The 23901-nt window shown below is 51.5% G+C and overlaps 9 protein-coding genes across 9 annotated transcripts; 5 read left to right on the top strand and 4 right to left on the bottom strand.

The window, feature by feature from the left end:
* Positions 1 to 1281: 1281 nt before the first annotated feature.
* MRS44_005383 (uncharacterized protein) lies at positions 1282 to 3099 on the top strand (the record flags this gene model as incomplete). Its single annotated transcript, XM_065622583.1, has 3 exons — positions 1282 to 1514; positions 1583 to 2179; positions 2223 to 3099. The coding sequence occupies 3 exons, from the start codon at positions 1282 to 1284 to the stop codon at positions 3097 to 3099; spliced, it is 1707 nt and encodes a 568-aa protein (XP_065478655.1).
* Positions 3100 to 3573: 474 nt separating this feature from the next.
* Positions 3574 to 3963, bottom strand: MRS44_005384 (uncharacterized protein; the record flags this gene model as incomplete). Its single annotated transcript, XM_065622584.1, has 2 exons — positions 3574 to 3644; positions 3696 to 3963. 2 exons carry the CDS (start codon positions 3961 to 3963, stop codon positions 3574 to 3576), a joined length of 339 nt encoding a protein of 112 aa, XP_065478656.1.
* Positions 3964 to 4489: 526 nt separating this feature from the next.
* Positions 4490 to 5116, top strand: MRS44_005385 (uncharacterized protein; the record flags this gene model as incomplete). The annotated part of the gene is made up of 1 exon (XM_046271943.2): positions 4490 to 5116. One exon carries the CDS (start codon positions 4490 to 4492, stop codon positions 5114 to 5116), a length of 627 nt encoding a protein of 208 aa, XP_046123431.2.
* A 2365-nt stretch (positions 5117 to 7481) lies between these two features.
* Positions 7482 to 9097, top strand: MRS44_005386 (uncharacterized protein; the record flags this gene model as incomplete). Its single annotated transcript, XM_046271942.2, has 2 exons — positions 7482 to 8093; positions 8162 to 9097. The coding sequence occupies 2 exons, from the start codon at positions 7482 to 7484 to the stop codon at positions 9095 to 9097; spliced, it is 1548 nt and encodes a 515-aa protein (XP_046123430.2).
* Positions 9098 to 9679: 582 nt separating this feature from the next.
* On the bottom strand, positions 9680 to 11598 carry MRS44_005387 (uncharacterized protein; the record flags this gene model as incomplete). The annotated part of the gene is made up of 4 exons (XM_046272461.2): positions 9680 to 10136; positions 10204 to 10772; positions 10840 to 11002; positions 11078 to 11598. 4 exons carry the CDS (start codon positions 11596 to 11598, stop codon positions 9680 to 9682), a joined length of 1710 nt encoding a protein of 569 aa, XP_046123429.2.
* A 648-nt stretch (positions 11599 to 12246) lies between these two features.
* Positions 12247 to 14365, top strand: MRS44_005388 (uncharacterized protein; the record flags this gene model as incomplete). The annotated part of the gene is made up of 3 exons (XM_065622585.1): positions 12247 to 12391; positions 12700 to 13358; positions 13418 to 14365. The coding sequence occupies 3 exons, from the start codon at positions 12247 to 12249 to the stop codon at positions 14363 to 14365; spliced, it is 1752 nt and encodes a 583-aa protein (XP_065478657.1).
* Positions 14366 to 14441: 76 nt separating this feature from the next.
* Positions 14442 to 15794, bottom strand: MRS44_005389 (uncharacterized protein; the record flags this gene model as incomplete). Its single annotated transcript, XM_046283266.2, has 1 exon — positions 14442 to 15794. The coding sequence occupies one exon, from the start codon at positions 15792 to 15794 to the stop codon at positions 14442 to 14444; it is 1353 nt and encodes a 450-aa protein (XP_046123427.2).
* A 590-nt stretch (positions 15795 to 16384) lies between these two features.
* On the bottom strand, positions 16385 to 20611 carry MRS44_005390 (uncharacterized protein; the record flags this gene model as incomplete). Its single annotated transcript, XM_065622586.1, has 9 exons — positions 16385 to 16863; positions 16914 to 17303; positions 17372 to 17500; positions 18687 to 18772; positions 18827 to 19394; positions 19444 to 19811; positions 19874 to 19959; positions 20013 to 20291; positions 20543 to 20611. 9 exons carry the CDS (start codon positions 20609 to 20611, stop codon positions 16385 to 16387), a joined length of 2454 nt encoding a protein of 817 aa, XP_065478658.1.
* Positions 20612 to 22467: 1856 nt separating this feature from the next.
* MRS44_005391 (uncharacterized protein) lies at positions 22468 to 23845 on the top strand (the record flags this gene model as incomplete). Its single annotated transcript, XM_046273284.2, has 2 exons — positions 22468 to 22658; positions 22708 to 23845. 2 exons carry the CDS (start codon positions 22468 to 22470, stop codon positions 23843 to 23845), a joined length of 1329 nt encoding a protein of 442 aa, XP_046123424.2.
* Positions 23846 to 23901: the final 56 nt, after the last annotated feature.

A 23901-nucleotide genomic window follows, 5' to 3' on the forward strand; every position in this document is an offset into this window, starting at 1 on the left:
GGCAGGCCGTCTTACTGCGACTTTAACCAGGGGGGTAATTGGCAGTTGACGCTGTTAACTGACCCTCGGGTTTCTAAGGCTTGCCAGTCATGACACCCCCAACCTAGGCAAAGTTGCATCAAATGGAGTGGGAGGCAGAAGGCAACCAAAGGCCAAGACTCTGGCTGACGGGCTTACGCGAGACTTTGTTGATACTGGCTGCACAAGCATTCGTGTCGGAGGCTCCTGCTTCTCCCCGGGGCCTCGGCCAAATGTAAGGCGTCCTGGCGACCTAGTTTTGCGGCTGGGGTGGGGAGGGAGTATGCGTGATGTCCTGGTCGGCTCTGGAGGTGAAACCGTTTGGTGGTTTCTTTGAATGCGGCGCCGGAGGCTTTGAATACCGCCGACTTATTCTGTAATGTTTCCACACATATGTGTACCAGCTTGTTTGCCGTTTCGACTATCAGGATTGGCAGCTGTTGCGTGGGCCAGAGAATGCTGAGCTCCCCCAACGACCACAGAAGGTGATGGTGTTGAGCAGCGGTGAGGCTGGCGGTTGCGTTGTCATCCTGGGGGCGAGCGAGACACTAATTGGACTATTCACAACACAATGGATCTCAACAAGCAGGCTGGCGGTTGCTGATGCTATCACCGCCGCTAGAGGCTTCCCGGGCCGCAGATCGGGCGTGATAAGTTCTACCCTGGCTTCTCAGCTACATGCATGGTTTGAACGGCTAAAGCAGATCATAGAAGAGTAGTCTCCTAGGATATTATAGTTTCTCTCTATCTACCATGATAAGTACAGATAATATAGGTACCCAATCTCGCTGCCAGCTCTGGACTAGGTATCTCATGTTAGATACTATCGCAAACGTTGGTTCCTCCCACCGAGAGGCATTGCCCCGCCGTCTGTACCCTTGACGACCCATTCCTTTAATGAGACATGGTCTTTTCTGAGACAGACCTGGCATCTTGTGCCGGTGTGACATTACTGCAACATTAATTTCCCAGCTTTGCCCCAAATGGCCGAAAAAGTCCTTCAGCCCGGCTTCAGCCCCAGGCTCTGAGGCACAAATCCCCTGTCGCACCCCTGCCTGCCCCTCAAGCTTGGAGCCAACATGCAGAATGTGGAACCAACATGCAGAACATGGAACCAACATGCACAGCCTAGAACAAAAATGCAGAATTGCGAATGAGGGTCAATCGGCTCCTGAAATGGGATAAATCTTGCCAGATCCTCTCTCCCCTCTTCTTGTCTTGCTTCCTCATCTTCTGGATAGCCCTCACCGGATTCCCGACACAATGTTGCCCAACATTCTATTTCTTGCTCTTCTTTGGGCGACTCAAACTCTCCTAGTCTCAGGACGCTCCTCGTTCTTTCGTACCCGCAGCCTGCCCGGGCCTTCCGAATACGACACATGGAAAGCCATGCGAAGAGCCTTTGCCGGCTCTGGTTTGCAGCAAAGAGACACTACGGAGAAGAGCACATCCTTGGATAAAAGTTGGGAAGATGCTACACTCTTTGCCTTTACAGGGTGCGCCCATAGTTCCCCCGTTTCTCTCTCTCACGCACCAGACTCTAACCACGATACTATTCATACAGTGAGCAAGATGTGGACTCCAAGAAAGGAAACAGTTCAGTTTCAGCGAGCATCGAAATTACTTGCGCGACATGCTACATCAAAGGAACTGCCACAACAAAGTTCATTTATGACCGCGACTTCAATATTAGCGACGCATTCGAAAATTTCACCAACCAGGTCGAGAGCGAAGTCCGTGGCCTGGCGACCCAAGTAACCGATTACGTGGAGGAATATGTTGACGGGGTGGTAATGAAGCTAGATGATGGAGTGGACTTGGACGATTTCGACCTACCACCAATGGATGTTAACTTCAACATTGACCTTCCGGAAATCCCAGAGTTCCAGCTCCAGTTCCAGTTTGATGGTTTGGAGATGTACATGCTGATCGACACCGTCCTTTCGGCCGGGGCTACCTATACCCTCAACCTGTATACCTCCACTACACCTGTGGGCTTTGCGGTTAGCGACAACCTGGAAGTGGGTGTCATCTTCACCATTGACCTCATCCTGTCCGTGGAAGGGGAGATCAATATCAGCAGCGGGTTCCATCTCAGGCTGGATGACGGCGTTGTGTTTGAGCTCGGCATCTTCTCTGAGGAGATTGCGAGTATAGCCCAGTAAGTCTGGACTCTGCGAGCATGCAGTAGCCTGAGTTGACAGAGCACTCAACAGCAATGGTGGCGAGTTCGAGTTTCTACCGGTCACGGTCGAGAGCGCCGGTGTCGTGTTCAAGGCTATCCTGTGTGTAGGGGTACAGGCAGGCTTTGAGGTAGGATCAAACGACTTGACTATCCTTGGAAAGGACGTGGCAAAGGTTGGTGCGGGCGTTGAAATGGGCCTCTATGCCAATATCGCCGAGTTCATCACTAATGTCACCCTTTCCATGGACGAAGACGACGACTGCCGCCTTCATGTTGAGGAAGGGTATCAGCTAGCTGTCGGGCTTGCAGGAGGAGCTTCGGTTGCTATTCAGAACGCTACGTGGGGACCAGTGCTCGAAACTGAGACTCCCATCTTCTACACCACGTTGGCAGAGGCTTGTGCAATCCAACGAAGTCGCGGCACACCTTCGGCCGCTGAAGCTACCATAACATCCGCCGCACTTGAAGCCAGAGATGAAGACGAAGATCAATCTGGCATGGAGACGACAACGATTTCTACCAAGGAGACCTTCGTCGTTGTCGCGTGTCCACAAGGCCTAACCAATTGCCCAGTGTCGCTTCAGAAAACGTCCAAGTACACGACTACCCGAACCCACGTTACAGTTATTCCGACCGACAGCGAAGCCAAGTTCCCTGACTCGGTTCGTAATACTGTCGCGAGCGTGATTCCATTCGGAGAGGGTGCGAACAAGTTGGCTGCAACCTCAGGTGCTCCAAAGTCTTTCGTCCCATCTTCGACTGAAACTGGCGCACCCGATGACGACGTTGGCATCTCGAACCAAAAGACTGGCGGAGTATCCAACAGCGTTATTATCGGTGTGAGTGTGGGGCTTGGAGTGCCTCTTCTGTTGGGAAGTTTTGCTGCCGTTTTGTAAGTGAACTGGATTTCGCCTTTATTTCCCGACCGACAACCATGAAGTCACACCAATCATTCTTGATATCTTATGTTGATCACTGGCTAACAATTGTTCTATTTGTTAGCTTTTTGAGAAAGAAGAGACTGTCTGCTCGTGCAACATTGCCGGCTCCTGTTGAGACTGTTGAGCCTGCGTTGCCAAGTGTAAAGACTGCAGGCCCTTCTGTAATCGAGCAGAGAGTTCCTCAATAGTCATTCAGATAGAGTACTTGGTAAGATGAAGTCAACAGAGTTAAACAGCATGACATGCACTATTTTGAGCGCTTGAATTGAGAGTTATCGGTGGTGCGGGTACGGTCCACCATGGACACTGGTGGGAGACCACCATCATTTTCATCACATAAATCTCACTTAATAACAATCCCTGACAAAGCCACTCGGTCTAAGAAAAATCTGCCTTGTTTCCATAGTCAATAATTCTGCATAATACTATCTATCCTGAACTCTGATCTTCCGGATTATCTGGATCGTCTGGATCTTCCGGGTCCGTAGGACCTCTGTCCCCTGGAAGGTCGTCAAGGTTGAATCTCAGAGCATTACTATCATTCAACATACTAAGCAGAGCCTGGATGAACTTGACAACCAGCTGATTGTTCATATAAAGTCGATACTCCTCTATCCCTTCATTAGCCCACCGTTGGACAAAGTTTTGCGAGTTCGCGAGGGTGAACTCCAACTCGTCCCGTATCAACTCGTCCCAGGCGTCGAGGACGTGGTCACTGATGCCAGTGTTCTGGAAATGTGCCTCCTCCAAGAAGTAGAACTCGACCCTCATGTTTTCGTTGATTCTCACAAGCCTGCCCCAGACCTCGGGGTCTCTCATGTAGTTTCACCTTTACGTCCTTGAAGAACTCCGCAGCCCTCCACTTATGGAGATAGGCAAGATCTCACCCGCCCATACCGGTCCTCCATGACACTACGCTATCCAATGCAAACACCCTTAGTAAGAAGGGCATCGGCGTTCACTCACTAAGGCGGCTTGACCACAGTGCGGTTAAATGATCGATATGCTCCAAACGTTGTAACCACGTGATGCGACTGGCAGGCATTGAGATAGCCTCCCCCCAAGCTATCATTGTTTCTCTCTTTGATCTGCCGAAAACTGTCATCGGAAGCAATGGCTGCCTTTGTCACACCACAATTCATCCCCCGCGCCATCTGCTTGGTCAGTAATAGGCGTGTTCCACTGATTTCCTGTCATACGCCCATCGCCACCGGAGCAGCAATCGGAGCTCAAACGTGAGTCAGCCGGTCGCGTATTCGGTATAAAGCCCCAAGACAAGTACATGCAACTGGCACGGCACCTCTCATCTCTACCAACGCGGATATCTGCAATTACAACGTCCAAAATGTCCTCGAAACCCATTCTTCAGCTCAACAGCTGCCTGGTGCGAGCATACAACGAAGGAGACGTTGAGTCTCTCGCCAAAGCGGCAAACAACCCACGAATAGCGCGATGGATGAGCAACGCATTCGCGCAGCCATATACTGTCGAAGACGCCAAGAAATGGATCTCCATCGCCAATACCCCGTCCCCTATTCGCGACTTTGCAATCTGCCGGCTGGACGGCTCAGCTGTCATCGGCGGCATCGGCCTCAAGGCGCGAGACGACATCCACTACCGTACCATGGAGATCGGCTACTGGATATGTGAAGACTATTGGCATCAAGGCATCGCAACAGAAGTGGTCACTGCCTTCTCCAGCTGGGCCTTTGGAAACTTTAAGCACTTGCTGCGGCTGGAAGCCGTAGTCTTCGAGGGGAATCCGGCAAGCGGTCACGTACTTATCAAATCCGGCTTTCAGTTTGAATCGAGACAGAGAGCGGCGGTCGAGAAGTTGGGTAGGGTCATGGATACCTTGACGTACACCAAGTTTGCAACGGGAAACGGAAGAATGTTGACGAAAAAACATGCAGAACCGAGATGCCGAGAAATAGGAACAGTCCCAAGGATGGCATTTGTGAAGTTGATTTGAGGAACCTAACACGGACTAAAGCTACTCAGATATCAATGTCACCATCTCGGTTGGGAGAGGACGACAATGACAGGGACAATGCTATGCGGGTACGGTATTTTACAGCATTGGGTTTTAATGTTGGCAGGCGTCAATGGCTATGTATTTTTCATTATTGTGACTAATAAAGCTTTTTAAAAACATTATAAAAGATTGATATCAATGCTATGCGGGTGTTTAATTACCTTAGAAGACATCCTATCTCATCTGCGTGTTTCTACTCTGCCAGGGTTAGACGACCCCGAGCTCAAAGATACGGGCATAAAATACAGCCTGTTTCAACGTGTCTACTTCGGCAGAGGTTAGATCTTGCAAGACTCAGAAGAAAAATGGCAATGGTCTTTGGCTCAGCGGCCATGACGGGGACCTTGCCCCTAATACAATGGAAGCTCTGAGCCATTGCCATGCTCTTCTTGTTCAACCGGGACCAAATGGAATTTTCAATCGGTCAGCAACTTGAACCGAGCTCTCAGTGTTACAATCACAAAACGCCACTACAACGTCGCGTCATCTATCGGATTTAAGACATGCCACTCTTGGTAGGGCATGGATAAGTCAAACGGCAGCTGATTGTTTCGAGGAATCATGATTCATGGAATAGACGACCGGAAACAGGACCCGAACTTTCTGTTAGCAATGCTATATGACTGCAGCCGTCATCTGGTAGAATCCACCACCCAAGTAATGTGGCGTCAACGCCCTGTAACAACAGACTAGTCATTCGACTGACGGATAACACTTCTGTCCTGAGCACAATTCAATAGCAGTGCCTACTACTACTAGACCTCTGCCCCTATTATAAGTTTCCTTTTAAAGTAATTAAATAATTTTTTAACTCTTTTAGGGCACTCTTGTTAATATTACCCTCCTTAACTATATTGATATTTTATAAAGTTGTAATATCTTAGTAATGGTCGGTGGATTACTAGAAGGTAGTATAGGTGGAAAGGGTTAGCCTGTAATGAAGATGTAACTGGTACCTAATTCACTCCGTTATGACAACGACCTGTGATAATTACAATTTTGCTAAAACCGTGCATTGTTGTAGGTATCGGCACGGTGGGGGAGCCATACCTTCTATTGACAAGTCTAGAATGAATGAGCTGATCAAGACCTCAGACCATGATCGAAGATTTGAAGGCAGACTCGGCACGCTGGGAGGCGGAACGGCGCGCACACCCGTCAGGCAGGTCAATTGGACGTAAACATACCATGAATATTCTATTGGCGGTTTAATGAGATGTCTGACTCGCCTACAGTTCCATACCGCCACTCTGAGACGCATCAGAAGCGCCAGAAACATGACCCGACGGAGATTCTCTACATGACCGACCCCTACCTTTCCTCCATGCACCTTCAAAACCCTGGAATCATTCTCGACTTGTCCAGGCCGGACCACGACTCCTTAATTCTTGATCCTTTTCCACGGCCGCCGGCGCCTCTGCCAAACCAAGACTCACGACGAAGCTAGGAAATCCCAGGAGTAGGTCCAGCTGCGCATGCCATGGTATGAAGGGGGAATATATCACTAGATAAAATAGATAGCAATGCTACATAGGAGGAGGTAGCCGCTCTTGTTTCATCGCGGCATAGTTGTGATAGAGATAGATAAGAGCAAAACACGTGAACTCTATTGCTTGAAGAAGTTCTTTTTCATTTATAAATAGGAGTTAAAAATCTAACCACTTGACTCTGTTGCTAGGCTTCCAAGATAGCTGTAAAATTAACTATTTTAATCCCTAACCTAGAGGGTCTCACGTTCTAAGGATAGCTATATTAATATCTACATAAAGTGCCCGCTCGCGAAAGAGCAAAGAAAGAGCCTGGATTCCTTTTTAATTCTTGTTCCAGGGCATGCTCTGCAGTACGCAAGAGTTATTTGGCAAAGTCGTCTACGATGGCCCATCCTGCCGTTGCCGCCGTAGACATGGATGCAGGGCGGCGAGTGGGCACTAACGTTCGTAATTATGGGCCTCGGTTGGGGCACTTCGGCGCGAACTCTTATCATCGGGACGAGAACCCCTCACAATCTCGCCGATGCTAGGAGTCATGTGCACTTGGATTACTTTGTCTGCTGTCATGGCCCCGGCTTTTCTCGCTCGCGAATTCTGCTAATGACTCAGCTGGACATGATACCGTCCCACCACACAGAAGATGGGACCACGTCCTCTAATATTAATAGCAGCCATCCAGTTGGAGTGCCTAATCATAGCTCCTCCACATCCTTGTAACTCTCCCCGTTAAGCGGCTGACAGGTACTATCACCTTCTATTGCGCTCTTTCTCTCGTGTTCACACCTGGTAGACCAATAACTTCCCCCAAAACCATGGACAACGCCAGGGCCACCCGATGGCTGCAAACCCCTATGGGCCGTACCATTGTCGCCCAGATTGAGGCGGATCCGGGTCTTCCACAGTCCAGCAGCACCATCTCGTCATGGCAAGTCCCCTTTCACCCTGACGTCGGACGCATTCAATCCGAGGCCCTGCCCCAGCTTTCCGACTACGTCGTCATCGGCTCAGGGGTTGCTGGGTGCGGCGTGGTCAAATCTCTGCTGGAGAACTCGTCTCCAACCCAATCCTCAGTCACGGTCCTTGAGGCTCGCGGCCTCTGCAGCGGTGCTACCGGCCGCAACGGAGGCCAGCTAGTCAAACCCTACCCCAGCCGCTTTGTGCAGCTCGCCCAGGACTTTGGCATCGAGGTTGCTGTAAAGGTTTTCAGGCTGGCCAACTACACTCTGGAGGAGATGCACAAGCTCGCCGGCTCCTACGATGACCAGCTTCGTAAGGATGCCGCCGCCCGGAGGGTGACCAAGATGGTTGCATTCATGGACCAAAGGTCCTGGATCCAGGGTCAGAAGGATGCAAAGTTCTATGAGCAGCACATGCCAGAGGAGAGGGGGCTGTTCAAGTTCTTGACCAAGGAGCAGATGGAAAAGGTAAAAGCCCTATCGAAAGGTCAGCGTGCTTATCTCTGTGCATCAATACTGATGGTTATTGCTCGCAGGAATGGAACGTCAAGGGCGCGTATGGCGGGCTCTCATTCCCATCTGGCGTCTGCTGGCCCTACCGCCTTATCACCGGTGTCTTCAAGCGCCTCCAAGACCAGTTCCCCGGTCGACTAAACATCGAGACCAACACGCCAGTTACCACTATTCTCTACGATGATAAGGCAGATGCCAAGTACCCTTACATCATCACAACTCCGAGGGGCATTGTGAAGGCAACCCATGTCATCCATTGCACCAACGGACATACTGGACATCTGCTGCCTCGTCTGCGGGGGAAGATCTTCCCAATGCGGGAGGCCATGTCGGCGCAGCATGTTGGAGACAAGATGCCCGACATGAGCGACCAGATGTCCTGGACATTCCTGGAGGAGCCCAAGTTCGATTCCAAGACGGGAATGATAAGGATCGGCTGGGTCTATGGCCTGCAGAACAGGAACAACGGTGGATTCTGGATCGGCGGCGAGGACCGTCGCCCAGAGGAGATGATCGCGTCTGACGACTCAGTCATCAGCATACAAGGCAAGGTTGATCTTGAGACCAAGCTGACGCAGGTCTTCAACGACAATTGGGTCCCCAAACAGCCTCGAATCCAGGGCATCTGGACCGGCATCATGGCTTCTACTGGCGATACATTGCCCTTCGTGGGGAACCTCCCAGCCAGTGTTACAGGACGGCCGGGCAAAGGAGAATGGATCGCTGGCGGGTGGAATCAGTATGGCATGACGAATGGATTAACATGCGGCGAAGCCTTGGGGAGAATGGTGCTGGGATTGAAGGTGCCCGAGATTATTCCACGGGAGTACTTGATCACGGAGGAAAGACTGTGCAACAAGAAGTTTGCGACGGAGGCGTCAGCACTTGATTACCTTCAGTGGACAACGGTTGGGGCTACTATTGAGAAGGAGGAGGCGTCAGCCGTCAGCCGTCTGTAAAATGTTGGAAGGGGCCAGACAGATGTTTTGAGAGCTTGCAACAGATGAGAGCCCACTTCGGTCTTCCAGCTCAGTTATCCAATCGAGGGCCAGGCTTCAACCATAACAAAGAACACATTATCAAGGCATCATAGCATCATATCCCAATGCTAACGACTTCAGGAGAGATGTAGTGTAGATCAAGGTATCCTTCGAAGCGAATGTGACTGAGCTATCTAGCTATGTAGTACCCCTATCGTGATCGCCGCGGAGGTTTAAACCAACTTTGTTGCATTTAGACCGCCTGCAATTCTCTACATGGTGGTTATGATTATGAGAAGATGGCGTTGAGAATCTTGGACACTGAACGGCACCTTCAACACCGACTAGGCTCGATCACTGGTTCATTCTCACCGACTTCTCGTTATCGCCGTAGACTCATCAATGCAGCGCGTTCCGAATCGTTGGGTCACTACAGATTATGCCCGGCTATGTTTAATAATGAAATGCGAGTGAAATAACAACTAGTGACTGGAGTCATAGGAGGCAAAAAGTCAAACATTTGGCAAAAAGGCAATACTACATCGCAACAGGGCTGTACCCTTAGCCAGAAGCATGATCCATAACCTTGCCCTTCCTGCCCAGACAGAACAACTGGCCAATTTCGCGCCAGAAGCCGATTTGTGGCTCCATGATAGACGCCTCATGGGCATCAATCTCCGGGCGCTCCCAGACCAAGTCCGCCTCATGAGGCTTGACGAACTTTGTCCCTTTAAGAATCTTCCAGAAGCCAAATGTCAAAAAAGCCAAAAGAAGAAAGGTATAGTTGATAAAGAAGCTGGAAACGCTCCAGGGCATAAATGTCTCGTAGCCGAAAGTGAGGATGACTATTGTCAAGAGTGCGGTGGCGGCGTAAGCCATGTAAGGCTGGCCCCAACCACAGTACGGCAATGTCCTGCGGTCGATACCTTGAGCTTTGAGGGCTCTGTAGAAGAAGATGTAGGTTATTGTCATTGTCAGGAAAGTGACGAGGCCAGCCGCAGTTGTTAGCGAAATGAGCCTATCAAGACGGTTAGTCGTTGTTCCGTATCCCGTCTTGTTTGTAGTAAGTATTTGTGACAACATACCAGTTGTATACTTCAACCGTTGAACTACTGAGCTGCAGAAATGCAATAGCACAGAAGATGATTGTAAATCCGAGGCAGTAGAGAGGCACACCGCTCTTGGTGACCTTGAGCAGGAACTTGGGGGCAAATCCACGCTCCGCCATGGCATAGAGGCCTCGAGAGGCAGCAAAGACGTAGTTGTTTCCGGCCGAGACAATGCTAGTCAAGAGCAGGGCGTTGATCATGCTCGGGAATGTCGAGATGCCTAGGTTGCTGGCGGCGATGACATATGGCGACCCAGCAGCAGAGCTCCCGGCATCAGAGGTTCCTTCCACGATGGCGACCAGCTTTGGGTCTTTGGCGGAAATGACGATGCCGATGCAGAGGGCCGATCCAACGAAGAAGAGAAAGAACCGGAGATACATGCTCTTAAAGGCGTTTTTGATTGTGTATCGTGGGTTCCTAGCCTCTCCGGCGATGGCGGAGATGGATTCAGGTCCGACGACGACAAAGGCCGCGTTGTAGAAGCAGGCCAGGAAGCCTCGGAACCTACCGACTGAGCCCGTGTCGCCGTATTCGAGGAACGAACCCTGTTCATTTCAGTGGTCAGCCAATATCCCACTAATTGTCAAATAAGCCGCTGTTCGTCTCTCTTACCGGATTGTTCCAATACCGAAAGCCATATGCGTCGTGCCGGGGGTTTCCTCCGACCATTGTGACAAATGTGAAGAAGAAGACGGAGGCAAGGAGAAGGACTTTGCCCAGGGACATCCAGAACTCGACTTCGCCAAACCAATTCACAGCCACGATGTTGAGAATGCTGCAAATCATCAGCATCAGCAAGTAACGCCACGGCACATGACGCCAAGTCATATATAATTCAGAGGCAACTCACGTGTAGAATACTATCATGGCGCAGATGACAGCGGCAACCGGGATATCGTCACGCCAGAAACCCATCACCAGGCTCGCGCCGACGAGCTCAAATGGAAGCGTGAGGGCGAACCAGAAAAAGTAATTCCAGCCGACCATGAAACCGAAAGCCTCGTCAACCCATTTGCCAGCGTGTTGGATGAGAGCTCCTGGAACAGGCATAAAAGTGACCATCTCGGCCGAGCAATTAACCACCATACCCATGATGAGAGAGTAAATGATGTATCCCAGCAAGAGGCTGCCTGGCCCGCCTTGGGCGAGGGGCGTGCCTAGCGAGACGAACACGGCCTGGCCGATGGTGCCGCCGATGGCAAAGAGCTGGATCTGGCGGTTGTTGAGTCGGCGCTGGAGCTGGGAACTGACGAGGATGGTGAAGCTTTGGCCGACGGGGCTGCTCGGTGAGCGGCGTAAACTGATGTTTGCATCGTCTTTACCTGTCTTGGTTGCTCCACCGGTCTGGTGGACAGCAGCGTCGGATTCCATGGACAATGACATTCCAATCGCCAAGGCGATCAAGACGAGGGTGTATCCTGGACAAGGCCTCCACAAAGAGAAAGGAAGAAAAAAGAAAGCAAGTCACTATGAATGTGGATAACTCAAGAACGAGGCAGGGCAACTCGTCCGCTTAATATGCGGATCCCCTCAGGACGGTTCTGTTTTATCACGACAAGTCTCTAGCGAATTCCACTTGTGGCCCGGGGTTCGGAGCGAATTGTGGTGATAGCCCAAGGGGCACTCGGAAAAGCTAGGCAAGAAAGGGGATAATCACATCCGGAGTCGAACCAACCACTGCCATTCGCCAGGCCGCTTTATCGTTATCTTGGCAAGACATATCGCGGCGAGTCACCTGCCCTTGTAGCGAGTCATGTTTATCGGCGCGAAGAGTCCGGGATGTGTTTATTCCCCATTTCGTCTAGCTTCTGCAAGGGCCCCTTGGGGTAAAGCGCGTCAGAAGCCAGGGGCCCTGGGCAGAACGAGGTTCTCCCCACAACTAGCTCAGAGCTATCGCGGCCCCAAGAGCATCAAGCCGACTCCTTATCAACTGTCACGATTACCCCGCCTTTCCTCTCTCCCGTCCTCCAGCTCCTTGGCAGTCACTCTCCTCTGTAATGTAGTCTTCCATCTTAAGCTATGGATTCCGTTGCGAGCACTATCGATCGAGAAGCAATTCCGGCTCCGGCAGAGAAGGGAGTTCGTAAAGTTTCCCATCCTCAACATGATGTGGAGGTCAGCATGCATCGCATACTCTTTGATTCGCTGCCTCCGGAACCACCACGTAAGCGGAGGAGAGGAGGAAAGATATATTCGGTAATAGACCTGTCGAATACTTGCAAATCGTGTTCTGCTATCCTGACCATCCACTCTATAGGGTTGTGGCACGTGTCGCACACGCAAGATAAAGGTGAGCCAAGGTCTATCAATGTAGACATTTTGGTTCAAGACTGACTATTCTTACCCAGTGTGATGGACGTCGTCCTAGATGCTTCAATTGCGAAAGGTCCCGTCTTTACTTTTGCGATGGCTACGGGGATATGAATCACACCGACGGCAGCCTTGTATGTACTCAAGATGTAACCGATTCAGTGCTAAACCATCTCGAACGTTTGCCCAGTGCCTCGCCGTCGGACAGGCTCCAAAGCTCGTTTGGCGAAGTCAGCACTGCAGACATCGAGATTGCCTCTTGGGGGTCCTTTGGGGAGTATATAAATATTTTCAACAACCCTCACCCTTTGTGCTTTGCTTCGGATAGTCCAGGTGAGGGCAGCGAGGGCTCAAATAACCCTTCCAACGACGACAGGCCTGGCGAGAGCCAGGAAGAAGCAACCAGCCCCGATGTGGAACTTGAGCCATCTTCATCATTTGAGACAGAAGTCACATCTGAAGCAACCCGCAAGCTGCTGGATCATTATCGCACCCACGTATGCCAGCTTATGATGCCAACCTCAGCGCCCTCACACAACCCTTGGCTTCAACTTTACCTCCCGCTAGCTGTCAAGAGCCCTTCTAGCTTGCCACAACAGATTCTACTCTACGCCATCTTGGCCGTTACGTCCTTCAACAGGTCCTACCTAGTGCCCTCAAGTAGGGTCCATGACATGAAAAAGGGTCGGGAATATAACGAGCGTGCAGTTGTGCTCATGCGGTCAATATTTGACTCGGAAGACCCGTCAGCCGTGGTGGGGGAAGATAAAAATGCACGGCAGGCATTGATGGCAGCGGCTTTGACGCTGACAACGGCAGAGGTTTGTCAAATGAGCCCCTTTGCATACTGAACCGTCTCTAATTCATCGGTGCAACACAGGTATTCAGCGGAGCAAGTCAGGGAGACGGCTATGAGCATCTCCAGCTGTGCAAGCGCGTCATCCAGATCACTGGAGGAGTGAGCTGGTGGGTATCAGATCCCGCATGCCTCACTCTTCTGCAGATATTTCGCTGTCTGCATATTGTTGCATCAACGTCGGGCAGACTGGAACTCGTGGATCTCCAGCCACGAGGGTTGCAGTCGGCCATAATGCCGGCTCCAGTGGGAAACTATACACTTGACATCACCTTTGGCGTCTCCATCAGGACTCTGCAGTGCTTGAACAAGATTATCGAGTTTTCCAAGTTGAAATCAACCTTTGGCCCCGATACGCCCTGGCCGAGCGACAAGATCTCATCCCTCCTCGACCTCGAAGACGAGCTCTTCGATCCGCTGGAGGCTCCTGAACTACTCAAGGACGGCCACTCTTTGCCCAGCACCGACTCTCAGGGAGGCATGCCGGGATACATTGCCGACTTGATCACCGACAACCACGTGTTTGCGTTTCATTATAGCGCCGCCATATTCTTCCGGAGAGCCTTGTGCGACGGCTCTGCTCACATCACCCCTGCCGTGAAGAGGAGCTCCGAACCCAAGACACGCCCAACGGGCCAATATTTGGTTTCAAAGGCGCTAGATCATCTCGAAAACATTGACGCATTGTCACGCAACATCGCCGTAGCAAACACACTGTGGCCCGGGTTCATTGCGGCTGTCGAAGCGGTTGATACCGACTTGAGGCATCGTGCCTTGATCTGGCTTGAGCGCGCCAAGCGCCATGGGATTGGCAACATTCAGCAGTCTACGTCCCTGGTGATGGAAATATGGAGAAGAGCGGATCGACAGCTTGGACCTCAGGAGAATCAAGACGGGCTGGGCGTAGAGCTGGGAGGTGTGGATTGGAGGCAGGTTATGCGCGACAAGAACATGTACATCATGTTGACATGAGCCTGTATTTTCTACGTAGTACTATAGTACGCTGGGTTGCTAAGAGCTCCAGGTATGTTTCTATCTCGTCTCAATCTCATGACTTGTTGCAGGCCTCCTTGCGACTTTGCAAAACGTCGCGAACAGCTTGCACCAGTACCTGGCCGAGACTTCGTATTTCCTCTTCGCTAATGACAAATGGAGGGCAGAGCAGGACCGCGTCCACGGCGGGTGAGCAGAGGTAGACTGCTGCACCGAGGTTGAAGGACCGACGTGAGACCTCACCTGCCAGAGGACCACCGTAGAGCTCCTTCATATTACCAAAGTCAACTGTCCGGAAGAGTCCTAGCCCTCTCAGGCTACCCCCGTGCTGCTTCCACTCGTCGGGCAGTTCAGAGCTGACAACTTGGCCCAGGATTTCCCCAAGCTTTCTGCATTGGGAGACCAAGTCATCCCGGAACAGAATTGTCTGCACCGTGAGTGCGCCAGCACATGCCATCGGGTGGCCCTGGAAGGTATGTCCGCTCAGGAAGGTCGTTGGTCCTCTTGAGTGCTTCGCAAAAACGGAAGCCACTCGCTCCCCTAGCAGGACAGCCGAAAGCGGTTGATAACCGGCACCCAAGCCTTTCCCAACGGTCTGAAGATCCGGGGCAACGTTTCCCAAGCTCTGCCATGCGTGGTAGCTCCCACATCGTCCCATGCCGCACATGACCTCATCGAAGATGGTCAGGATTCCGTATTTCTGGCAGAGCTGTGTCAGCTTCGGGAGATAATTGGCAGTTGCAGGCACCGATCCGATCGTTGCTCCCACCACCGGCTCGACGATCACGGCAGCCACCGTCGTAGGGCCCAGCTGTTTGAACTTGTCCTCGTATTCCGATATGAGCTTGTTCTCATACTCCTCCTCGGTCTGGCCCTTGCCGTCGGCATCGTAGAAGCAACGGCTGACATGGTGGAATGTGGACGCCAGCACGGGCGCGAATGTGCTTCGTCTTGCTGGGTTGTTGCCAACTGCGAGGGCACCGAGAGTGTTGCCGTGGTATGAGTGCACTCTGCCGATGAAGTTGACGCGCTCTGGCTCTCTACGGTAGACGTGATACTGGCGAGCCAACTTGAGAGCCGACTCGACCGCTTCGGAGCCCGAGGTGAGATAGAGGACCTTGCTGAACCGGTTGTCACTCTTCTCCAATATGAGACGGCCGAGCTCCTCGGCGGGATCTGAAGTGAAGAAGGACGTGTGGGCAAACGACAGCCTCTTAGCCTGGTCGCAGATGGCCTGGATAACCTCTTGATTCCCATGCCCAAGGCAAGAGACGGCGGCACCACTACTACCGTCGAGGACTTTGCGACCATCCGAGGTCAGAAGATAGACACCCTCGCCGCCCGTGGCGGTGGGGTACGTCTTATCTAGAGAACGGTGGAGAAGCACCGAGTTCTGCGACGACGACATGTTGGACTGGCTGTAAGCGGAGAAGCGGTTTGATAGGCCGACAAGGATTGACTAACTGGCAGTGCCAGTTAGGTATTATATCCACGATCCTTGACCAAAGGGGCCCGCAAATCGAGGGGTCAAGATAGCGAGAATGTGATCTCGGAAGGCGGCCCACACTACAATCAGTCGCTGAGTGACCCACGCTCGCCCCGAAGATTGCTGATTTATCTCCGAGCTGGTCACGCAGCCGATCATAAGGTGCCGAACTCGGGGCTCGGCCGGCCCAGGAGCAGTGAGTGACAGGTAATGTGGATGGAGAGAACCCCCATGGCGAGCAAGGTCTTTTGAGCTGCAGGATCACGACACTTTACGAGCGGTTTCGCAGGGGACACAAGGGGTTCAACGCTAGCAGCATTGGACATTTGTCATTTATGGCAAGATGGCGATCTACTCCATCGCTTCTTTTAATCGACTTATTTTCATGCCTATCGCATCATACATGTGTCTAGAGCCATCTCCCCCTGTCCCTTGCCTCCCCCCAGTCACCAATTGCACGCCGGCTCTTGTTCCTGTTCCTCTTTTTCGAAATCCGAGTTCAACCTCTCATCTCATGTGTCTTTACCGAGAACTTCTGCTAGATGCTTCTGCAGGGTACGATCCCAAAGCTCCTTGTTCTTGTATTTCGACACGTCCTCAGTGAAGCTCCCGACACTCGTCCTGAGTGCGGCAGCAACCTCTTTATCCCTGGTAACCTCGACAATCGGAGTTACGTACGTGCGAATGGTGAATAGCAGGGCCCTGGTCTTTGGAAGGCGCTGGAGGGTCTGCCGCTCAACACGGAGGTGGAGATCCTCCAACCTAGGAGGGTTCTCTAATTGCTCTAGGGTCAGGTTGTGGTGCGGATGACGGTGGAACAGGTCTGAAGAGTCGTCAATCGCATAGTTGAAGCGAGACACGGCCGATTCAACCTTGAGTCGCTCGAAGAAGCGATCCATAGACTTGGCCAACTTGCTCTCATACTGTGGGACTTTGCCTGCATGAATCTCCCAAAGGCTGAGTCCCATTCGTTCCTCGATTTTGAAACCCGCTATTTAGTCCGTTAGCCAAGTGAGACGGAATAGCATATATCGTTCTCACCTGGAAAGCATACTCCTCCCGCTCTCAACGCCGTCTGGCCAGTCTTGGGATTGTTGTAGAGCAAGAAGAAGTCTTCTGTAGCAAGCAGGCCCATCACCTCGAGGGGATGATGAGTTTTCCATGTCGAGGCCTCTGGCCTTAGGTCCCAGACGTCACCGGTCACGAGGTTCTCCACGACGTGAGGGCTCTGCAGCCGGAACATGGTGGGATATCGTCGAACAAGCGTGTTCTTGACCAGCTCCAATGCCTCGAACAGCCCGTCGTCGCATCCAGGCAAATAAGCAAGTACTTCATCGCGGTTTTCCCGATACAGACGCTTCTTCAAGTGGTACTTTTCGAGATATGTCTCATCCAGCTCGATCCAATTTTCGACATCGGTCTGTTTCAAGCCTAGACAATAACGAGCCACGATTAGCCAAGAACAATGTATGGTACTAGATACCTGACAGCTGCCTTACCCATAGTAACATGATAGGGGCCATTTTTCCAAGGTCGATAAGGAAGCTGCTTTTGTGTGCGCCAATCAAAGTCAGGCCTGATGGGCTTGATTCGTGCCACATCGATGAACGAGGGCTCCGGCTTGGCCACTAGACACACGTGCAGGTTAGCAGTCAGTTTCATGGCAAAGGGAGATTTTGAAACAAACATGCCTTTCTCGTTCACAGCCGCTGGCGCATTGCGTTTCTGTTTGCTGGGTGTCAAGATGGAGGCCAGCCATCGACATGCGAATACAGCACAGAGCAGAAAGACTCCAAAGAGAGCCGGTGTACGCATATCTCGTGATGAATGCAGCTCGGTCTGCCTGTTGCTTTTCTTCCTTGCTAGAGAACTGGAGAAAACAGACAAGCACATGGCAAAGGTCACGAAGAACAGGTGATGGCGGGAGTGATAAGCAGCAGGGCTAAGTCAAGCTCTCCGCAGATTGCCTCAATAAGTGGCACCCTTGGCGCGGGACATAATACGCCGCAATATCTTGGCTTTGGGAGAACTGTCTAAGTCCTGGAGCTCGTTCATCGGGCCGAGTTGCCGATTTCATGGACCTCGCGCCGAGAGTCCATCATCCATGGTCATGTTCGCGCCGAGCTGCGATCCATCCAAATCGGGCAAGATAGGGCGCATTATCTAGAGCCTAATCTGAGCGAACAATCAGCCTCCAGTCGGCACATACGACTCGCGTTCAAGCTATGCAGGGTCTGTCACATTATCTCGCTTGCTGGGTTGGTTCGCCTGAGCCCTGAACGCCCACATGACCCGACGGGTAGATCGTCGATAATATTGTCGTGAATTTGGGAATCTATATTCCCTCTGTCTCGCCGCACATCTTCAAGGTCACTAACAACAAGTGGGCAAATCATGCCTATGAGCAAGGAAAGAAAGTGGTATCTAATATATCAAGTCCAGGATCCACAGACTGGGGTGGAAGAAAACTCTTATCTAACTATTCTAATACGGGAGACCTGTAGATGAAATTACGGTGTAATACTGTAGTGCAATGGGATTTAAAGTAGTCGTGCGTTCATGACTATGCTCTTTGTCATTGCGAGCGATCAGGTCTTCTAAAAACAGTAAGTATACCCAAAAGCCAAAATTCTATACACGAAAATTCCGGGTATTACTCTTCTCCTTATAGACTTTGGTTGGATTTCTGTAACTGTCCTTAAACCAAGTTGATTACTATCTCTTACTACTCCTGATTGGATGGGTACGACACTGAATCAATGGTCGCAAAGCCTTCTTTGATTGTCCTGGAGGATACAAATCTCGTCAACAAACCCAAAGAACCGGCCTTGTCGTTGGTGCCACTGGCTCTGGAACCCCCGAATGGCTGGTGGCCTGGCATCGCGCCTGTGCACTGGTCGCTGTTTTGGTAGTTAGTACGTATGCCCTAGGCAGATATAGTGTTGCAAACTTACTTGACATAGAAGTTGCCAGCCGCAAATTGAAGCCCTTCAGTTGCTTCAACGATAGCTTGCCGATCCTTGGCAAAGACGGCACCCGAGAGTGCATATTCGGTGGTTGAGTCGATGAGCTCAAAGATCTTGGGGCCAAAGTCTGCATCGTCGTAAACGTACAGACACAGGAATGGACCAAAGATCTCCTCAGTCATGAAGCGGGATTTAGGGTCGGACGACTCGACCACTGTTGGTCGAATGTAGTAGCCGGTTGAGTCATCATATGTGCCTCCAGCAAGGACCTTGATGTGTGAAGTGTTCTTGGCATCCTGGATGTACTTTGAGACGCGATCAAAGGCAGACTGGCTAATTACGGGTCCCATAAAGTCTGTAAACTTGTCGCCCATGGTGAGAGCTTCGGTTTCGCGGATAAGGATCTCCTTGAACGCTTCGGCCAGCGATGCGGGCAGGTAGACGCGGGATAAGGCGCTGCATTTTTGCCCCTGGTACTCGAAAGCTGCACGGATAGATTTAAGTGCAGCATTCTTCACATCCGCAGATGGGTGGATGAGATGGAAGTTCTTTCCACCTGTCGAGTTTCAGTACACTGACCAAGGCCCATCTTTGATCTGACGCACCTGTCTCTCCCACGATACGTGGGTATGACTTCCAAAAGTTCATCTTGGAGCCGATAGTGGCCGCAAGCTGCCGAAACACGGTCGTGCTGCCCGTGAAATGGAGGCCGCTAAAGTCGCGACTCTGAAAAACCTGAGCCGTCACCTGCTCGGCATCACCAGGCAGAAACTGGAGGGCACCGGCTGGGAGGCCAGCCTCGATTATTATGTGGTTGAACAACCAACTGGAGTAAATAGCACCGGGACTGGGCTTCCAGATGACAACATTTCCTGTGATGAGGGGAGCCAGGACAAGGTTCACGGCCAGGGCAGTAAAGTTGAACGGCGAGACAGCATAGACGAAGCCATCCAGCGGGCGGACTTCACTCCGACTGTGACGGATTGGTCAGTTGAGGGTTCCGGCAAGCGAATGGAATAGGGGTTGATGGCGTACTTCCACACATCAGGGGCATTGAACGAAGGCTGATTTTGGTAGAGCTTCTCCGCAAGGGATGGGAACATTGTGAGAAAGTCAATGGACTGTTGTTTTACAAGTCAGTCCCGAACCCGATCTGTACGGGGGGTCTGCATACCTCAGCAGCGCAGTCAATGCTGGCCTGGTAGGCGTTTTTGCCCTGCCCATGCATCGTTGCTGCCATCATACGATACAGGTATGGTCCTCTGAGCAAAGCAACAGCCCGATAGAAGATGGCAGCTCGATCGTGCAGAGACGTCTTGGACCACATCTTCTTGGCCTCGAGTGCTCCTTGAATGGCTTTCTCCACGAGCTCGGGAGTTGCGTGGGAATACTTTGCCACCGCGAGCTTGTGCTCAAAGGGGCTCTTCTGGGTGTGCTCTGTCGCGCTGATAACCTGTCTTGGATTAGATTTTGTTCCACCATGTCGGCAAAGCTGTGAAAAGGTTTGATCTCACATCTTTACCGTTCACGTTAGGGTGGACTTCGAATGGCATCTCTTTTTCTTCATCGAGGCCATCTCCTCGACGAGTGAGGACCGCTCAGTGGTTCCTGGGCCATAAGCGATCTGGTGAGAGTTAGTGGCATGTCCCAACCCGAGCGACAAGGGTCCCCGTAGCAAGCACTTAGACGCGAAATGTCACTTACAATAGGCTCATTTCGTAGAGGGGGCAGAGCGAAGGCGCCCAAAACGGAGCTGCTACCTAACGACGCCATCGTGAATAGTGTAGGATAATGGAACAAGGTATCCGAGGTGCTAGCAGTGCAGAAGATGCATGTTATGAGACGGATATTTATTCCAACAAAAGAGGCCTCTACACAACTTGATAGAGCGCTAGAAATCTTCGGCGCGAAGATAAGTGGGTTAGCACAGCGAATCGGTTCCCCGCCTCATTCGGCTCTTGATGTACCATCTTCGCGGGGTGGGTTTTTGTGTTTCACTTACGCCTGTCGTAGACGGTTTCCTGATTCAAGTAAATGATAGCCGACATGGACAACGCCGGGCCCGGCCTGGCGATGCAGAGGGTTGAGATGCTCGTTGACCATGCTTCTCCCTGGACCCCTTGTCCAAACCTCGGGGGTCACTAACCATATCCGGCGCCATGTGGGGCCCTTCATTTCTTTGGAGCGTGCGTCGGAAGATGCAGGGTAGCGGAAGATAGGTCTGGTTGAAGGACTTATCATGGGGACTTAACGTCCAGGGAAGGTCGAGGTTCAAGGGAGTCAGTCGTTTAGCTGGAGCTACAGTACGAGGGCAGCCGTTATACAGACTTTTTGTCGCGTTTATTAAGGAAACTAGCTATTAAGAAGCCATTTCAACCTAGATGGCTAACACTTCGGCTTGCATTATTTTGCCTCACCAAAGATTATGTCTAACTGGATAAAGATAATCAGGTAGGGGTACTGGATTTTGATGCCATCATGTATTAATGACGGTGTTTTTTGCTGTTGTGGCTAATGGCTTCTTCTCATCATCGCGGATAATAATAACAATGATAACCAGGTAGGATGTTGAGTTAAACATTACTAACCGCGATACCTGGAGTCGAAATGGTTCCTTCATTATTTTCTATTAAGCCGCCACATGGGTTTACTCACGTTTTCATAATATCGCAACACGTACGACATGTTCATTGAGCGCTCTATCCAGTCCGTCCATCTTCACTAGGGAGTGCAGCCTCTAGCCGACCTGAGCCGCCCTTCCTGTTGACTCGACCCTTGGTCCGTATATGGCATGGGGCACTGAGATGGCCCTTGGAGGTTATAGAGTTGGAATCATCTTTAACTTGGCGATGGATTCACGGTGTCCAATGTGCGAGATGTAGAAACAAGTGGAAGAGGGTTGGGGTTTGGTTCTCACTGGTAGATAGCCATCTCTGTCCTTGCAAGCGAATCGTGTCGAGTATGTTTCCGAGATCTTGCTCGAGATGATTGCGTGTTGGTCAGTCAAATAACTCATGTCCTACTTTCCTTGGATCTCGGGATAGGCACAATACTTGATAATATGTCGCAACACTTCATTAACGGCTGAGGGTGAGCTATTCTATGGCGCGTTTTCGCCTTCGCGCCTCACGCCTTTCATGATATGCCCATCCCAGTGACAGGCCATCTTATCGCGTAACAGTTACTCGGCAACCCTTGCCCACCTGGGCCAAACCAGATATCAGCCATGATCGCCAGACGCGGCAGATGAATCACTTTTACCCAGACGAGGGAATTACCGGAACGTCGCATCGAAGAGCGGTCAATCATTAATCACAGACTTGGCGCAACCCTCTGGCGTCTCCCACGACCATCAATAAATTCGTTCTAGACGTTCGTGCTTGAGCGGAAAGCCGGGATTGGTCCGAACCCGACCGTGTGAGTGGAACCACGTGCGTTGTAGCTCGGCTTTAATACGACCACCAACGCTAGTTCAACGACACCAACCGCACACATGATCAAAGATAGTACATGAAGGAAGCTATATCTCGAATTTTCGCTTGTCTCTTTTTTTCTGTTCTTTGCGGCTTTTTGCTCTCTTTTGTTTGTCCTCGTGAATTTGTCTTTTGCTGTTCACGCTGCATATAAGCATGAAAGTCGCCGACATGTTGTGTGGCAAGGGCCACGAGAACGACACAGAATACCAGCCACTTCGGGCATCAAGCCCTGACCCGTGGCAGGCAGAGACTGAGCCGGAAAGACTAAAACCCCGTGCCTCGGGTGTTCGCAAAGTGTGGAAGAATTTGGGGTGGACAGTCGTGATAGTTACGGGCTTGGTCGGGTAAGTCCTGTGGTCTCCCACATTTACACGCACCTGACATTGTCTGTAGCGTGACCTTTTCTCTCGTGGTGTTTGGCATCGAGCGTTACTTTGTACACGCCTACGAGTCTTCTGGCCTTTCGCTAGCCGATCCTTTCGAGGATACCGAAAATTCGACAGAAAGCGCCACACGATGGGTTAAGCGACTGTCCCCCCACGTGTCTCCCGTCATGGTCCACTCCCACAACGACTACTTGCGACCTCGTCCCTTGTTTTCAGCTCTATCAGTGGGATGTGTGAGCGTCGAAGCAGATGTCTGGCGCAGCAAGGATGGAAACGAGCTATTGGTCGGGCACCACTGGTGGGACTTGACACCAAAGAAGACGCTCCGCTCTCTTTACATCGACCCGCTTTTGCAGATCCTGGACTCGATAAACGCTGAGCGCTCACGAGTCATTCCAGACTCCAACAAGCACCCTGCTGGTGTCTTTGCAAACTATCCGAATAGGACACTGATCCTGTTCATCGACGTCAAGGACGACCCTGTAACGACTTGGCCATTGGTTCTCGAGCAGCTGCAGCCTCTTCGAGAGCGAAACTACTTGTCCCGACACGACAAGATTTTCTCACCAGTCACGAATCAGACTTTCCAGTATGGCCCTCTTACCGTCGTGGGTACTGGAAACATCGCCAGGCGCCGCGACGTGAATATCGGCACAGACCCGGAAAGGTGGCGCCAGTACCATGATGTCTTTCTCGACGCCTCTCTCGATCTGCTGGGTCATCCTGGATATTGCGAAAGGAACGACACCTATTGCTTGGACGTCCAAGAAAACGAGTTCTACACCGCCTCGGTATCTCTTTGGAGGGCTATCGGAACCCTCATGTTCGGTTTCAGCACCTCCCAGCTCAAGATCGTGCGAAGCCAGATCCAAAATGCAAAGCGGCTGAATCTCAAGTCACGGTACTGGGAGTTACCTGGCTGGCCAATCTCGTACCGCAACTATGTCTGGAAGATACTCGCCCGGGAAGGGATTGACCTGCTGAATGCCGATGATATCGTCAGCGCGGCGACGAGACACTGGAGTTCGAATGCTGTGAGCGAGACTGTTTGGATGTGTGGTGTTGGCTCATTCTTGGCTGGCTTTTCTATTACTCTGATTTTGCTTGGGAGGAGAATGATTTGGCGCGAGTTGTCCTTGAGATAGATGAAGCTTTGGACCCTTTTTGATATACCCCTAGAATAGCAGCTACGCGTTAAAGA

This window comes from Fusarium solani, assembly GCF_023522795.1.
Source record: "Fusarium solani strain SB1 chromosome Unknown bctg00000002, whole genome shotgun sequence".
Lineage (NCBI taxonomy): Eukaryota > Fungi > Ascomycota > Sordariomycetes > Hypocreales > Nectriaceae > Fusarium > Fusarium solani.